We start from the raw sequence: 18,349 nt of genomic DNA, 5'->3' as shown, positions 1-18,349 counted from the left end.
GACGTTAGGCCAGTTTGACTCATTGAACTTCATGAATCGTTGTAATAGAGAATCACATCCGGAGTTCAGGGACGCTTAGGGGGAAAACAGCCAAACTGGAAGGACGGAAATCAAAAATTAAATACCGTTTGGTATGTTAGTTGGATTCATCCAAACACCACATACAGTAACTGTACAGTCAATACGCATGTTATCTTACAAGAGTGTAGTTAGATTATATAGGCTACTTGGAGTTACACAGGTGGACATGAAGTCAAATTCAGATAGCGGTTATTGTTCTTAGCTACATTGTGAGGTGAACTTGAACTTACATAGTCAGGCAGCGTTACCTTTTCTTGTTTGACAAATAGACCCCGGCTTCCAGAACTCCTGAAGATAGACATTGACTGTGAATATTCTATCACAGACACAGTCCCTTTGACTGTTCAGAGACGTCACTAAACCCGCCCAAAGATGTAAACAACCATACATAGCAGCACCTATTAGACGGAGGGGGTCCGACAGCCGATCAGTTCGAGTTATTCCACCGGGAAGGAGGTACACAGCTCGTGTTGTCTGTAGTTCAACCATGCCTAGACAGTTAATACCATGGTTCGATCATGTCCGCATTGTTACTTTGTGCCAAGAAGGGCTCTCAACAAGGGAAGTGTCCAGGTATCTCGGAGTGAACCAAAGCGATGTTGTTCAGACATGGAGGAGATACAGAGAGACAGGAACTGTAGATGACATGCCTCGCTCAGGCCGCCCAAGGGCTCCTACTGCAGTGGATGACCGCTACCTACGGATTGTGGCTCGGAGGAACCCTGACAGCAACGCCACCAGGCAATTGTCGGAGACGTGCTTGGAGGCAACCTGGTCAGGCTGAACACCTTAGACACACTGTCCAGCGAGTGCAGCAAGGTGGAGGTTCTCTGCTGTTTTGGGGCGGCAATATGTTGGGCCGACGTACGCCGGTGGTGGTCATGGAAGGCGCTGTAACGGCTGTACTATACGTGAATGCCATCCTCCGACCGATAGTTCAACCATATCGGCAGCGTATTATCGAGGCATTCGTCTTCATGGACGACAATTCGCGCCCCCATTGTGCACACCTTGTGAAAGACATCCTCCAGGATAACGACATCGCTAGACTAGAGTGGCCAGCATGTTCTCCAGACGTGAACCCTATCGAACATGCCTGGGATAGATTGAAAAGGGCTGTTTTTTGGATGACGTGACCCACCAACAACTCTGAGGGGTCTGCGCCGAATCGCCGTTGAGGAGTGGGACAATCTGGACTAACAGTGCGTTGTTGAACTTGTGGACAGTATGCCACGACGAATACAGGCATGCATCAATGTAAGAGGACGTGCTACTGGGTACTAGAGGTAGCGGTGTGTACAGCAATCTGGACCACAACCTCTGAAGGTCTTGCTGTATGGCGGTATAACATGCAACGTGTGTGGTTTTCATGAGTAATAAAAAAGGCGGAAATGATGTTTATGTTGATCCCTATTCCAATTTTCTGTACAGGTTCCGGAACTCTCGCAACCGAGGTCATGCAAAACTTTCTTTGATGTGTGTATATTTTAATTCAGACAGGAGGCACGAACACGTGAATTGCACAAGTTATTACTATAAGGAGCGACTTTATTACACCGTATTTTCACTCCGTTCCGCACCTAAAACTTTCATATATTCACTCTGTTACACTCAGGAGCCTAAATACGTTTCACTTTGTCGACTCTTCCAGGATATACACAAAAGCAGTTTAAAAGCTTTCATTTCGCGACGCTGCCGGAATACAAAAATAAATATGTTTCACTTGGTCAACCAATGCCGGAAATCGATTCATTAGAATCTTCTGATGTTCTTAAACGTATTAAACCTACGAATAACCAAGTAACGTTAACATAAAGTGTCTTTTTGGTGTGGTAAAAGTGCAACATAAGTAGGTAATGTGCCATGAGAGTTATACGCGTTACATAGTAACCATTATTTCTTTGTGTGTGATAAACTTCATTGCACTGGGGCGATTAGCTTAGAGTTGAATACTTGTTTCACACAATGTGGAGCACTTTAATTTATCTTTGTCCGATGAACGTTTAACTATGTACGGGATCAGTCTTTCTGATAAATTCGTATTTTTGCCAAGATATACTGCAATGCCTGCAAGATTCATATGATTCTTTTGTCTTCTGGCGTGAGCTTGTAATTATTTTAATTTTTTTTATCATGAGTTTACAATCAGTTTGAATAGTAACAGTGATTAATGTATAAAATTATTTCACGTTTATTTCTAACTTTTGTTGTAGCATTTGTTGGTGTGTTTAATTATTCATGCTAAGTTCGTCCTGTTGGTGCAAATGAGGAATGTTTTCATTGAATAAACAGACATACATTTACAACCCTCACTATCAGTTTTTCCTTGAGTATGAGAAGATAGTTTTTCTTCTTTTCTTTGTGGTCACTAGTATTTTAACAGTGAACAGAAACTGCGAAGGGTTTTGGAATTTTGTGTGATATTCCCTTATGAGTTAACAAGTTCACCCCGGCTCCCCCCTCCCCTCTTCACCATATGATAAAGTGAGTCAATATGAGTCACTAAGAGTTGAATCTTGTCTGAAGTGTCTTTCTGATCTTTCATGTGTTAGTGATGTAAGTTTTTGAAGCATATGATTGCTTTGCAACAGAAAGGGTAAGGTTCTTTGTTTAGAGATGCTACTAAAGGTTTTCTAGAAGGCGGATTTTATTCGTTTTCGGAGATTAACATGTTTTCATCAGTGTATTTCTAATGATATTGTATAGTGCGTTTCAGTGTGTATACTTTTATTGTCTTTGTAATTTGGTGTGGAACTTTGAATTTTGATTATCAACCACTGACTCGTCCCCCCTCCCCCTCCCCCACTCTCTTCAATCATGTATGGTTGTATGGCGCAGTGAAGTGAAGTGAATATTCTCTTTCGTATCAAATGTATTTGGTAAATATTTTGCGATTGATGGAATATAATGATTCTGAGCTATTTAGTGCATATTTTTGAAAATTTGTGGATTTTGAGTAAGTTGGTGACTGACGCTATAGGTGACACGTTTTGTCCTGAGAGGTGATGAGAAGGGGTGGCTTCCTGTTGCTACAGTGCAACACGCTCTATTCATGGTACTGTTGAGAAGAATAGGATATTTGTTTTGGTCTCTGAGTCGGACACGTAAAATGATTCCAGTGATTTAGATTTTTTAGAGTTTGTTTCGTGGATAGTGAGAGTGCCCTATTCAGTTGTAGCTCAAGCTTCATGACCACACATGCTTCCTCTGTACATACTTATTTTTTTCTCTTTGGAATCAATATGCTGAGATCATAGTTGATGTTTATATTATTGTTAGAATTTAAGTGGCACATGAGCTCAAGCGCATAGATAACCACAATGACCATACCTGAATTACGTGTTTGCTTACATTTGCTATAATAGGGCAGAACCCCTTCTCCTGACGGCGTGAGAGCGGTTTGTGGCACTATTATCTTGATACTATTTGATCAGGTTCAAATGGCTCTGAGCACTATGAGACTCAACTGCTGAGGTCATTAGTCCCCTAGAACTTAGAACTAGTTAAACCTAACTAACCTAAGGACATCACAAACATCCATGCCCGAGGCAGGATTCGAACCTGCGACCGTAGCGGTCTTGCGGTTCCAGACTGTAGCGCCTTTAACCGCAGGGCCACTTCGGCCGGCTATTTGATCAGGTCCCATACGTTTTATGTCGTTGAAGTTCTCTTACAAGCTTGTTTCAAATGCCACAGGACATAGCGTACACTTAATTTCGTTCATCATATTGGATATTTCAGTTCCATTAGAAAAAAACAAAGTCGGTGTTGTTATTCGGTGTGTGTAAACTATAAAAATTACCTGCATACATCAGGAAATTCGCCATACTGTCCGCCAAAACTTGGCGAAAACCGCACCTCGATATATTTATTCATTCTGCATATACACTGAAGATCCAAAGAAACTATTACACCTTTCTAATATCGTATAGGGCCGCCGCGAGCACGCAGAAGTGCCGCAACACGACGTGGCATGGACAAGACTAATATCTGAAGCAGTGCTGGAGGGAACTGACACCATGAATCCTGCAGGGTTGTCCATAAATCTGTAAGAGTACGGTGGTGTGGAGATCTCTTCTGTATAGCACGTTGCAAGGCATCCTAGTTATGCTCAATAATGTTCATATCTGAGGAGTTTGGTGACCAGCGGAAGTGTTTCAGCTCAAAAGAGTGTCCCTCGAGCCACTCTGTGGCAATTCTGGAGGTGTGGGCTGTCGCATTTGTCCTGCTGGAATTGCCGAAGTCTGTCGGAATGCACAATGGACATGAATGGATGCAGGTGATCAGACAGGATGCTTACGTACGTGTCACCTGTCAGAGTCGTATCTAGACGTATCAGGGCACTTCAACTGCACACTCCCCACAGCATTACAGAACCTCCACCAGCTTGAACAGTCCCCTGTTGACATGCGGGGTCCATGGATTCATGAGTTTGTCTCCGTACCCGTACACGTCCATCTGCTAGATACAATTTGAAACGAAACTCGTCCGACCAGACAACATGTTTCCAGTCATCAACAGTCCAATGTCGGTGTTGATGGGCCCAGGCGAGGCGTAAAGCTTTGTGTCGTGCAGTCATCAACGGTACACGACTGGGCCTTCGGTTCCGAAAACCCATATCGATGATGATTCGTTGAATGGTTCTCACGCTGACACCTGCTGATGGCCCAGCATTGAAATCTGCAGCAATTTGCGGGAGGGTTGCATTTCTGTCACGCTGGACGATTCTCTTTTGTCGTCGTTGGTCTCACTCACACTGGGTCTTTTTCCGGCCTTAGCGATGTCGTAGATTTGATATTTTACTGGATTCCTGATATTCACTGTACACTCGTGAAATGGTCGTACTGGAAAATCCCCACTTCATTGCTACCTCGGAGATGCTGCGTCCCATCTCTCGTGCGCCGACTATAACACCACGTTCAAACTCACTTAAATCTTGATAACGTAATAGCAGCAGTAACCAATCTAACAACTGCGCCAGATACTTGTCGTCTTATATAGGCGTTGCCGACCGCACCGCCATATTCTGCTTGTTCACCTTTGTTTCTGCGCGTATGCCTCCACGAAAGAGAAAAATCCTGTAATAGGCAATCATTCTAACACAGAAGGATCCGACTTCTCGTAGACGCTTATGTACAGAAGCAAGAATACTGTCGCTGCGAGAACAGCTCAGCTTGGCGTCGCTGTACAATTCTTCCCCCGCATTTAGTGAACCTGTACATGAGGGTCATATCGGCTACCTCTTTGACACTGAACTTACCAATGTAAGCTTGAAGGGTAAGTACAAAGTGGGCATCGGTGTTGACAACAGCATGAACGGGTAGTGAATGGAACAAGCTTGTTTCCAAACTAGGCATTCTGAGCATACCGTCGACATGGGAACTACTGAATAAATATTCTCAGTCCAATACAGATACACAGATAAATGAGGAAAGAAATCAGATAAAATGCAAGTTTTGGTTAACGAGCTGCTGGAAATGACGGGTCACTTATACCAAAATACTCATAAAATAAGCCTGAACAGCTTCCGAAATTGTGTCGGTGGATTTCGGGTTCACTCTGTACATAATACTGTATGTTCGTAAAATTTGTGAGTGTTATGTTTGTATGACATATCATGGACCTATTCACTATTGTTCAAGTACTTCATGACAAACTCGTTACGCAGGCTAATGAATGAAATTATGTATGTGACTTGAATATATGATACAATGATTGTGTAAGTAAATAAAAGTGTCATACGTCGTCGTTGAAGATAGAATACATCGTAAACGAATTTTCCAATATTCCCGTTTTCGTTCAGTTGGCATAATTGGCTCAGCGCACTTGCTGATATCGTGGTAATCACAAATTTTCAATTATTTACCATGAAAATGAAGTTGAAAGAATACCACATAATTCTAGGCTTGCACAGGATAGAGTAGTGTGGAGAGCCGCACCAAACCATCAGACCAAAACAACAGCAACAAGTGTAGTAACAAAGACCAACGCGAGATTATATTTGGAGCTCATTTTCTATGTAGTGGGCCGGCCGATGTGGCCTAGCGGTTCTAGGCGTTTCAGTCTGGAACCGCGCGACCGCTACAGTCGCAGGTTCGAATCCTCCATCGGGCATAGATGTGTGTGATGTCCTTAGGTTAGTTAGGTTTAAGTAGTTTAAGTCTAGGGGACTGATGACCTCAGATGTTAAGTCCCATAGTGCTCAGAGCCATTTGAACCATTTTTTTTCTACGTAGTGATGCCGGACTGCAGTATTTGTAGCAGGCCTGTTTTACCAGCTCGATCTGAGGCAGGTCTGCCGTGTAGAGTGTGTGATGTTCCCGTTTCTTCTCCTCCCTCGTTCTAACAAGGTGTGTATTCCACATAACAAGAAAATAGCGAAATCCCTCGTATCTGGAGCGTCGGAAATCTTTGAGGCTGTTGCTCTCGGACGATGTTTTTGTCTGTAGGAAAGTTGCAACGCCAGACGACTGTCACAAAGTGCAAGAAACCTGCAGAGTACCGACGATTGGTGCAATGGATGGCAGCTGTCAATCACTCTCCAAAACAAACCTTCAAAGGCGTTTTTCATGAGTAACTTGGAAACCGTGGCCTCCAACGAAAATGTATGCCTCTACCAAACTTAAATAGATTAAATTTCCTACAGAAACGTCCTGTTCATTTTTTCTATAGGACTAAGAGAGAATATGACAGCTACGGATCTACGATGTTTCCGAACCGGGCAAAAACATGATATTAAACATATGTTCATTTTTTTGGGCACATCGATCTGAAGAGTTTGATATATAAAACACACGTTCTAGGAAATGTAAGACATGGTATTTGGTGTTAAGTATGCCAAAGGGCATGTGTATTTCCCTCTGTGGAATTCAAATGCGTATATTTTGTAATGGAAGCCATCAAACCTACATTCAGGACAGTGGACAGTAAAATGATCTGTGGTGCCTCTTTTACTCCCAGTCGGCCGGTTTAACATCCTACCCCCTTTAGAAAAAAAAAAAAAGCAGTTAATACTTTGGGGGTGGGGGGGGATTATTTGTGACCGGGAGAAAGGGAACTCTTCAGAAAACTTGCACTCTTTGTTACCTATTAGCTGAGAACTTCCTCTTTTGTGCGACATAAAATTAAATATAAGAAACATAAAACCAGTGAAGACAAGAGACAAGCAAGACAGTACGGTACACATTTCTTCAGTCCTCAGATCCCAGCATTTTTTCCTCCCTAATCTTGCTACAGATTTACATGACGTGCTTTCCTTTCTGCGAAAGAACCAATCACCCTTCAAAGTTCGTCAAACGTTTTCCTACATGAAAAATAAAAATGTCGCTGTCTAATACTGAAAAAGCTGTTAATGCGCATTGTACCAAAGACTGGTGTGGTTTCTGGATTTGATTACATCTATTTTGTCACTGTCTGCTAGATAAAACGAGATAGGCCTTTCTAATATTGCAGCAATTGTAACGCGCACCAAAGAGACTTTTGGCACAAACTGTCGTTTTTATGTACGTCATTCACATAAATAACACGATAAAATATACTCTGTAAGTACCAGTATAAAAATTCCTATTAGGCCTACTACAGTCAAAAAGCTCTTTGTTCGGAAATAATTTCACATTTCATTCATATACTCCAGTTTCTCAAGCATGAGATCGAAAAGTAGTAGTACGAAATTTGTATATTAATTTGTAATCGTCATATTCTTCCATATAATTTGTGTGATGTCCCCGTTTCTTCTCCTTCCTCGTTCTAATAAACAATCTTGTAATCACTAATTCTATAATTATTCCTGCCATAGTCAAAGCTTATTCTCCGGCTAACTTCACTAACCCTACCAGAATCATCGGTTTAGTTATCCCGTGTTTAGTCTCCGATTAGATGTTCCGCGCTATTCCGAGAACAGAACTTAAACGGCTGCTAACGACTGTACAACTAGCACTCAATAGTGTAGCGATCTGCCAAAAATTTTGTCAAAATTTCATTTTCTTGGATACACCGAGACGATAATATGTATTCTTGTCTGTTACTCCTGTTAGTACTTTATTTACACTTTGGTGGCCTGGATCTATGGATTTCGCTAATAATTATAACAACGCTAATCATTCACCCACCTAATCAACCACATAAACAAACAGCGATTTGCGTTCACCCGTTCGTATTTATTCGGCTCGGCTCGTGTAGCCCTATGCGCTTTTGTCTGCGGGAAATTTATTTTTTAGTTTTTTATCTCTGGATGCAACAGGGATTCCCCTAGCAGAGTCATCACGTACGCTACGCACGCATTCAAAAATAAACTTATGATTCGTTCAGAAATCAACTTATAATGTGTTCAAAAATGTTCAAAAACCAACAGGGATGCGTTTCAAAATCATATGAATAATCGATACACCAACGTGCGCTGGATGCTAGGTGCTTTGTCAAACAAGGATTTTTCTTCAAGAATATGAATTTGACGCCCCCCTGAAACTGCCACCCGGGGCAGATTCCCTGATTTGCCCCCCCCCCCCCCCCCTGAAAATCCCACGCATGGTTTTTGAAGGCGTTGCGGGTTGCTTAAAAACCCATAGGTAGGGACAGCTGAATCACCCTGTATGGTTCTAAAGATGGACCAACACGGTATTAATCAGGCCTGTCTGTATCAATGTCTATGGAAGACCACTTCTATCTTCCCTGTCCTGAGTTTCTGAGCCTCCCCGCCACGGGCGTTAGACATATTCAAATTTATTGACCGTACATTTTTTGTTGGTACTTGGAAAAGGGCCGTGGGAAAATAGGGAAGGCGCGCTGTGCCGCTTTGTTGTGCTTGGCACGTTTTGCAGTGCACGGCGCGACGTTTTTTTACGGCGCCGTGGTGACCCCGTGGTGGGGGCAATGCTGCCGGCGCGTCTGCGTTCGCGGCTGGAGCCCGTCAGTGCACGCAGACATGTCGCCGCGGGCGCTACTGCTGCTGCCGCTGCTGTGCCTCGCGTTGGGGCTCGCGCAAGAGCCGCAACCGCCCGAAGAGGGCTTCCTACCCGCCACAGAGCCGCCCGGCTGCGACGCCAGCGTAGGCTGCCTCGGCACCGATGACGAACAGGGCTACACGACGGAGACCGACCAGGAAGTTGCCACAACCGTTGTGGAACACCCAGACAACGACTCGTCACTGCCAGGGTGGACCGACACAGCCGCTCCACAGATCGACAGGGGGGACCACGACTGCTCCGAAAACCCAAATGGTACCGAATCGTCCCACTGTGGCCCTCTGGTACCACAACAGCTTCAGCTGACGGAAACAACAGGCCAGACACTTGAGCCCACAGTTACCGCCTCTGTACTAGAAACTACTACTCAGCACACAGTCAGCTCTCGCGGAAATGAATCCACCGAGCGCAACGCGAGCACAGAGGAAATCTATAGCGAAACCACGACGACCGAACTAAACGTTGCTGCCGTAATTCCTGAGGAAGGGCCGTGGGAGTTGGGAGATGGTGTGGACGGTGGCACCCAAGTGATGAGCGACGACGCCAACTACGGGAAAGAAGGCTTGCCCCTGCCACCCTACTTCGCTGGGGGTGATGCCGCGTCTGGAGACCACGACCGAGATCCTACCAGGTAATCTCCTCGTTCAACTAATGGCTCTGACATGGCCTGCTTCGTAGCTTTAGTTCCGCTTTGGGTATGGGTGTTATGTTTCCAGTATACCATTACTGAGAGCCAGTGTGTACCAATACAGACACATTCACTGAAAAAGGAAACCAAAATATTTGCTCGTGTTATAACAGTTTCCTGTTAAATGGTACACGCGAAAACAGCTTTTTTTATCTCGAAGAATTACGTTGTAGTAATTCCATTTCCTCCTAAAATTTACTATACGTACCAGTAGGTACACCTCTCACTTAACTTCTTCCATTTTTTTCATGACCAGTTTCATCACAAATACTGCATCAACTGTCGATTTTCCTCAACGGAAACCCATTTGTTCTTCACTAACTTAATAAAATCTAGTATATTACTTTTAGGATCCTGAAATGCGGATTGAAAGTAATAACAGTGTGTTTATTAAGTAAAGAACAAATGGGTGAATATTTCTTCTAAACAAAATAGTCTGAGACTACAATATTGACTACATCTACAAAGGAAACTAAAATATCGGCTTTTGTAGTAAGGAACCACGTAAGGACGAAAATAGTTGTGGACAGTACAGTTGTAGAACAGGTCACTCATTTCATTTACCTGGGACGTGGAACCAAAAGATATGTGGAACAAGAAACGGGTTAAACAAGACACAAAAAATAACGCGAATAAAGTTTTATAAGTAATCGACGTTCTCACACTGTTCTAACCAAGTAAGTCGTCGGTTACTCACAAGCGACGAGAAAGTAACAACCAGGCAACTGAAATGCGACTTCTTAGGGCTGTGAAGGCCAGTACCAGAGTAGACAGATTAAGAAACATATTTAACGTAAGAAACAAAGTACAAGACAAGAAAAGAAATTGGAGAAAACATCTCGACAGGCAGAATACCTTACCCCATAAGAAAATACTATATGGTAGGCCAAAGAAAATTTCGAAGGCCAAAGAAGTCTAGAAAGGCCAAGGTAGCAATGGACACTGTAATAGACAAAGACGTGCAGAAAAAGAAGACGCAGTACATACTGTACATTAAAAGTTTATATACAGTAAATTAATGTTTCTTCGTGGAGAAAATCTAATACTAATTTTTGTAATATCTTTTTCAGCATCAAATATTCGACAAATGTTTTTCTTGTAGCCCATTGGTTTTCCATTTAGTCATTCGAATCACCATCTAAATACGTATCTGCGCATACCTATCACGACGTTCCCAATTTCTGATGTTGTGGTTACAGGACCTGTAATGTTGATTTTACTGACAATTTCGTCGTCATCATCTACATCGCTGCGATGTTTTGATCTCTGAACGACCGCCAAAATGTCTCCGATTATCATAATTGGAGCTATATACAGATCTTCATCTACTGCAACAAATTCATCTGGAGATACTACAGGACAGTAAAATACTGTGGAGTCTTCCATGACTTTGATACAAAATTTTCTGGTTTCAGTAAACCTATCACTGAATCCGAAAAATGATGGCAGTGCTCTGACAATGGCAGCACACAAAGAAAAGTAGCAATCATTGTCTTTCTTCGTTCAACAAAAAATATAAATCAATAAATTTGGGTTACGTTGCAAATGCAGAAAGAACGTATGTATGATCGTCCGAGACCTATGCGTCTTAAACTATTTTTATTTCTTGTTACAGAACAAAAATGTATGATATCGCATAGCGTTTCGTTAGGAACGCAGAATTATTTCGTGTTAGCCGATTTTTCGTTTTGAGCATTTTCATGTTACACGTGCTTCACTGTAACTAGAAATAACAGAAAAAAGTATATATGCAGGGTGTTTCTGGAGGACTCGTAAATATTTTTGTAGGTGATACGTGGTGGTATAGACTAATTCGAATTAAACATTTCATATAACATGTGTCCAGTTTTTATTGGTTATAGAGATACGGTTATTAGGATGTAATCCAAACAAATACTCTCAAAAGGTGCTAAGCAAAAGAAGATGATTAAGTTCAGAGTTGATTTTCATAAACTCCAACTCATACTTTCATGTACTTTCGAAGTTTCTTGACGACACCGAGTGTAGCTTTTAAGAGTTCATCTTTGTGTCCTTTTATTTGGGCAGCACTATTCAAGATCCGAACGCTCAGTTCATCTTTTGTGCTTAACTTCTAATATTTTCCATATTGCAACTCAACAATGTTTTACAGAATAATTTTCTGGGATAACTCATCACTTAGAAAGAATGTATTGATTGAACAAAAGCGAGCAGTTCACAAATGGGTGTCATGTAGGTAGCTTTTCAAGGAGCTAGGGATTTTAACAGCACTATCAAATACATACATTTGCTAATGAAATTCGTGATAAATAATCGTTCCCAATATGAAAAGAACAGTGATACTCATACCTACAACCCTAGAGGGAAAGATGATCTTTACTACCCATTGCTAAACCTGTCAGGGACTCAGAGAGGAGTGTAATATTCAGCAGCAAAAATTTTGCTCCTTTGCCCAAAAACATCAAATGTCTGACAGGTAATGAAGCAAAATTGTCCTGGCCGATTCCTGCTATTCCATGCACGAATTTCTATTGAAAAACTGGTGCCCTGTAAACAAAACTATTTCTTAGATGTTGTTGCGTGAGTAGGACTAAAAACAATGTGTTCATTAACACTAAATTTGTATACATATCCTGTAAATAGACTCTATCCATATCATTTCGATAAACGAATTTATCAGATGATCTAGGGAACATGTACTTAATTAACTGGCATGGTTCTATTAGACATAGTACGCATTTGTCTTCTTCCAACCATTAAAGGAAAATTATGGTACACGGTCAAGATTCCGCAACATGCTACAGATTGGCATTTCTCACATAAACAAAGTATTGCCAGAGGAGAAATGACAGAATAGTCGCGGATAAAATCCTTGGTCCGACTGAGAACTGAATTTAAGACGTTAGATATTGTTGTTCGTAATTTACCCGTATATCCACTGGCGGGGAAAACTTAAGGACGAAAGTAATATTCGCATGATATTTCACTGCCAAGTAACATAGCTCGATGAAACTTGAACCATACATAGAAAGAACTGTTACAGCGTAATAGAGAATGTAACTGAAGGAAATACGCAATGAGACAAAGAGAAGTGACACTTTTATTCGAAGACAGGAATTACACTAAAGTCACCGCGATTTCTCATGCTACCCTGGAATCACAAAAGCTGGGACATAGTTTTGGTGGTGGTTAGTGTTTAACGTCCCGTCGACAACGAGGTCATTAGAGACGGAGCGCAAGCTCGGGTTAGGGAAGGATTGGGAAGGAAATCGGCGGTGCCCTTTCAAAGGAACCATCCCGGCATTTGCCTGAAACGATTTAGGGAAATCACGGAAAACCTAAATCAGGATGGCTGGAGACGGGATTGAACCGTCGTCCTCCCGAATGCGAGTCCAGTGTGCTAACCACTGCGCCACTTCGCTCGGTGGGATATAGTTTTAATAGGGTGTGTATCACCACGGACAGCAGTGCATGCTCTGCAACGTGCTCCCATACTAGTCAGAAGGTTGGTGATAAGTTCTTGTGCTAGGAGTTTCCATTCCTCCACCAGCGCGGTTGACAACATCTGGATGGGGCGTGTGCACGTGCTGTAATACGCCCCCACAAAGCGTCCCATGCGTGCTCGGTAGAATTTGAGTCGAGGGAATGGGCAGGCCTGTCCATCCACCGATTATCCTCTCGTTCAAAGAGCTACTCCACCCGTGCAGTTCGATGCGGTCGTGCACTGCCATCCATAAAAATAAATTCAGGGCTGAATGCAAACCCGTAAAGTTGCTGGGCGCTTTACATAGCCCCATATGGCGAGGGGTGTGTGCACGTAATGCACGAAGGATCATTATGGAGCGAGGTCGTTTTGGTGGTCCCGGTATTATGATGTGGCTAGCCATAATGTCGCATGAACATAATGGCCTCCAAATCTTTGAACACGGTATAATCACCGATCAACGTTATTGTAACACTGTACTTCTTCCCCATGAGAGTCTTTTCAGGGTTGCATTCGACCTCGACTTCATTTTTATCGATGACAATGCGCGACCGCTTTGAACTATGCGGGTGTAGGACCTCTTGGAACAAGGGGATATTCGGCTAATATACTTGCAGACCCGTTCCCCCGATTTAAATCTCATCAGGCACTTGTGGAATGCTTGAACAGACTTACTATAGTACGTCCACACACTCACCGACCATCCTGCAGTTGTCAGTCGCTCTAGTGGAGGAATCAGGGCCTTATTTTATAACTTTCGGTACTCACCTAATCCTTCAAAATTTTCCACACAGTTTCGAAGGGATGTTGCTCCGCAGTGTTTTACGACGGGAGGTTTCCTCTGCTGATCCCTGCCGACTGTCAGCCAAGTTATCACATATGACAGTGGGTCGAATTCCGAAAAAGGAGGTCCAGGTAATTAATGAACATTATATCAGACACATGATCCACCAAATAAGGCATTTCTTAAAGGTGTTACAATCTGATTCATGGAGCTAAATGAGCGGTTACACTCAGCTGTTGATATAACAATGATGTGTGAAGCAAAAAGCAATGGCAGTAGATCACGAGGCTTCCTTCCAATATTTCTATATTTTTTGTACTCCTTGAAAGCGTTTGAAGTTTTCCTGTTATCTGAGATTCTAAATTGTTTTTCCATGCATTGTCTCTACCTTCTCGGGCCATTCAGGTGGATTTAATACTGTTAGATAACAGAGAAGATCATTATAGCTACTACTACAGAATGTTTCAAGATGATTACAAAGGTTTTAAAGATTTGTAGAATTTATTACATTCAGCTTATAGTTATAAACAGCACATCAAATGAAAGAGCTGTTCAGACCCAAGAGTGAATGAAGAACGTGATCACACGTAGTCCCAAGAAATCATTTCGGAAGGCTAGCCATGAAATAGCAAATCCAATGTCGTCTGTGTGGAGACTTTTAAAGACGCGCTTACTTTGTCCTTATAGTTTGCAGTTGTTAAAAATCTAAAGCCTTCAGATTACGGTTTATGCACCGACTGCCGCAAACGAAATGACGGTGAAAATTTGCTGGATCGCGTCGCCTCCAATGATGACTCGACATTTCACCTACGTGGAAATGTGAACACACATAATGTGCACATCTGGTGGTCAGCAAATCCCCACGAGATAGTGCAACTGCGACGAGACTCCCCTAAACTGATTTTTTTGAGCCGTATCCCGGAGGAAAGTTTATGAGCCTTTCTTTTTCGGGGAAGCAACTGTAATCGGTGCTTCTTTTCATGATGCGTTATAACTATGCTTCTTTCCTCAGTTGGAAGGAGCTGAACCACAGAACTTTATCTGGCAGTAAGATGGGCGCCGCCTCACTGGCATAACTCAGTACGCAAGTAGTTAAACGATGTGCCCAATCGCTGGATTGGCTGCAAGGCGGCGGATAACATTGCTTGTTTTGTATGGCCTCCACGTTTACACCCAACTTGATGCCATACGATTTTTACGTTTGGGGTTTTATAAAGCATCATATCTATGAATCTCTGCAACCAGCTGATTTATACCCGACTTTAGAACAGGATTTTTGCAACAATAACACCAGACACTCAAAACAAGGTTTGGGGAGAACTCCCCTATCGACTCGATATGTGGCGAATGGTGCTCACATTGAACACTTGTAAGAAATACTGTTTGAGTTGCTCTTTCATTTGATGTTTTATTTGTAATTTCAGGTTGATTGTAATAAATGCTACAAAGCCTGAAAATCAGTATACTGAATTTGAAACACCCTGTATTATGCAAATCTTGAATCATTCCAATGTAAGAAAACTAAGTAATTAACAATCTTCATTCTAAATTGGCAACAGGACTTGTGTAAAACAGTCCTACATGAATCATTCTTATTTTATTGGATCCTGACAGAGGCACGGATTTGAATTTACTTAATTTAGTCATACCGTTAGCTACTTTGTCATAATGGCCAGGTTTTGCAGCAATGGCTGTAATACTCTAGCAGTTCTTTTAATCAGTTTATGTGCTGCTGGCAGCGTCATTTCCTTCTTTTGAAGAGCACAAAGCACATCCTAAATATTTCCGTAAGCTAGAATATCTGACTTATCTCTTCTAGCATCTTTCTCAGCCATGCCCAAATGGGAATATAAATTCTCAAAGTTTTCTCGTATAGCTTGCAGAGTTCTTTTAATCGATGAAACCCACCGAACTGTGAAAGTGTTACCAATATAGAACATTCGTTTCCCCAAAGCTTTGGCACAGGTTTTTGAGTCTCTTGGTTCTTGGGAGACTGATTGTATAGATCATACAGTTTTTCTACAAATGTCTGAGAGTAATTTAATCCACGGATTTCTATGATGGAATCATTAACAGCTAACTCTAGTCTATGGTTGCTGCAGTGTCAGATTATGATAGAGGGCAATAAATTTTTAGGTTGTGCCCCTATACCACTATTTCTGCCTATCACTGTTGAGGCATCTTAACATGAAAAACATACAAGTTTTTTTCAGAAGAACAACAGTAATACTACAAGCTAGTTCAGTCATACCTAAAAACATAGTTTGCTAACTGTCAGTGTCCTCCATAGGAAATTTAAAACACACAACTTGTATCTGCTTTTTGCTTAGTGTGATAGATTCATCTATAAATGTACCCATTTTCTGTTTTTTTCTACAGTATATTTCTCGAGCCTTTCACGGATACTTTTATCGATATGAGATGTGATCACTGAAACAGAAATTCTCGTCAAGGATTCTTCCCACTGTTAGGAGCTTGGAGATGTATATCAACTGGCATATAAGTGTATAAGGTCTCTGGTATTTTGACATTTTGCAAGCTGTTCTAAAAATACGAGCAGGCATTTCAACTTCTTCTTATTGCACTGTTATAAATCCTTGTCCTAAGTATTGCTTTTCATCTAATTCCACGTCTTCTGACCCAGATATGTTTGATTTACTTAATTTATGGTCATGAATTTTTTCCCTCCAACTCTGTTTTGAGCTCTTTTATCACTCCCATAGAAATTTATTTTTCCATGCACCCATTCCTCTGAAATGTGAAGTCCCTGGGGCTTTTTAGGAATGAACATATCTTAAATCCTAAGTTAACTTTATTAATAATTATCGATGCATTCTCATCTCTAAAATAATTCCACTGAGCTGAGGTCCAGCAGCAAGGCAGAAGAGTGGTATCATTGACTGAATCCGTTACACAGTGTATTGTAGAGCCTTCTCTACTGCGACGGGTCTGTCCACTTGCACTTTCGGCACTATCACTAACTTCACTCGAAATTTTTGCAATATTACTTTCACCTTCACCGGTTTCGCCACAATTATTTTGTCATAACCGCATTAGTAAACTCATTTTGCATAATGATCAGATACATAACATCTGATTCCCAACAAGTCACAGTACCTACTGCTATTGCAATCGAGATCGTGCTCCAAATGCAATCAAACTCTAGATGCAACGAGTCTTGTTAACATAAAATATAACGTCAGACAAACTAACTCATTGCTGAAGGACGTTTTTCTTTGTAATCCTTCGTATCGTGCAGCAATATTATCATCTCACCCATTATTAGGTATATCGTATGAGATTATTTTCTATTGCCTGACCAATTCAATAAATTTATAGAATTTATAAACAACTATAGGATTGGTATTTTATGAGCCGGTCAACACCGCTATAAATCTGCCGGTTTTAGGACTTCCGGTACTCCATTCGGGCAATTCTGTAACTATCGGTACTGAATGATGGTGACTATCCAACTAAAGCCCTGGGAGGAATAGTACGCCCTACCATGAGAACTACTTACCAACCTTGTAGCGACGATGGGAACATGTTGCATAGCATGCATTCCCTTCTGTGGTGATCTCTCTTCCTATAAAGGGTCATGTCCTGCTTTTTCTAATATGCGGGGGACCATCATAAATGGCGGTGACTTCAGTGTAATTATCGTCTCTTTGTGTATTTCTTTTAGTTATTTCCTGTACTGTACTGTAGCAGTTCTTTCTATGTATGGTCCAAGTTTCAGTGAGTTACGTTATTTGGCAGTGACACATCATGTGAAACTTACTTTCGTCCTTAAGTATTGCACACTTATATATAGTGTTCAAAACCCCTATGTAATTTGGAACTGGCCACTAAATGTCACGAGAGGCGGACCAACCATCAAAAAAGGAGGCGAGGAGTATTGTATTATCATAGAGAAGAGGTAACTGCAGAATGGGTCGGTCAGGAGAGCTCAGAGTCTCCGAACGTGGAATAGTCATTGGATGTCACGTGAGTAACAGATCTGTCGGGGACATTTCAGTCCATCTAAAGCTACCCAAGTCGACAGATTGTGAAGTGAGAGTGACAAGAATAGTGTGCAATGATCGAGCACCTACTTTGAGAAACTCTTGAATTGTGAACCCATCCTTGAAAAATTTGAATCCATCCCACATAACCGTGACAATCCGGATTCAGAACCACCAACGACGGAAGAACTACAGAAGGTCATTTCAGAGCTTAAAAACAACAAAGCGCCCGGAGAAAACCAAACAGTGGCCGAACTATGGAAAAAGCTGACAAAAATGCAATTACATCTCTTCATTGTGTTTTCGATAAAATCTGGAAAGAAGAAGAGATCCCCACAGCATGGAGAACAGCTCTCATCCACCCTATCC

At 41.9% G+C, this 18,349-nt stretch overlaps 1 protein-coding gene across 1 annotated transcript in view; it reads left to right on the top strand.

Moving 5' to 3' along the window:
* Positions 1-9,008: 9,008 nt before the first annotated feature.
* Positions 9,009-18,349, top strand: part of LOC126470270 (hemicentin-1-like) — an 808,493-nt gene continuing 799,152 nt past the window's right edge. The window contains exon 1 of the mRNA XM_050098010.1: positions 9,009-9,672. Coding sequence (XP_049953967.1) covers positions 9,572-9,672 — 101 coding nt within the window. The 5' untranslated portion in view covers positions 9,009-9,571. The remainder of the gene's footprint in view (positions 9,673-18,349) is intronic.

The sequence above is a fragment of the Schistocerca serialis genome, chromosome 3, assembly GCF_023864345.2.
Source record: "Schistocerca serialis cubense isolate TAMUIC-IGC-003099 chromosome 3, iqSchSeri2.2, whole genome shotgun sequence".
Taxonomy (NCBI): domain Eukaryota; kingdom Metazoa; phylum Arthropoda; class Insecta; order Orthoptera; family Acrididae; genus Schistocerca; species Schistocerca serialis.
The sequence above is the reverse complement of the archived record's forward strand: the minus strand, read 5'-3'. Positions and strand labels throughout refer to the sequence as shown.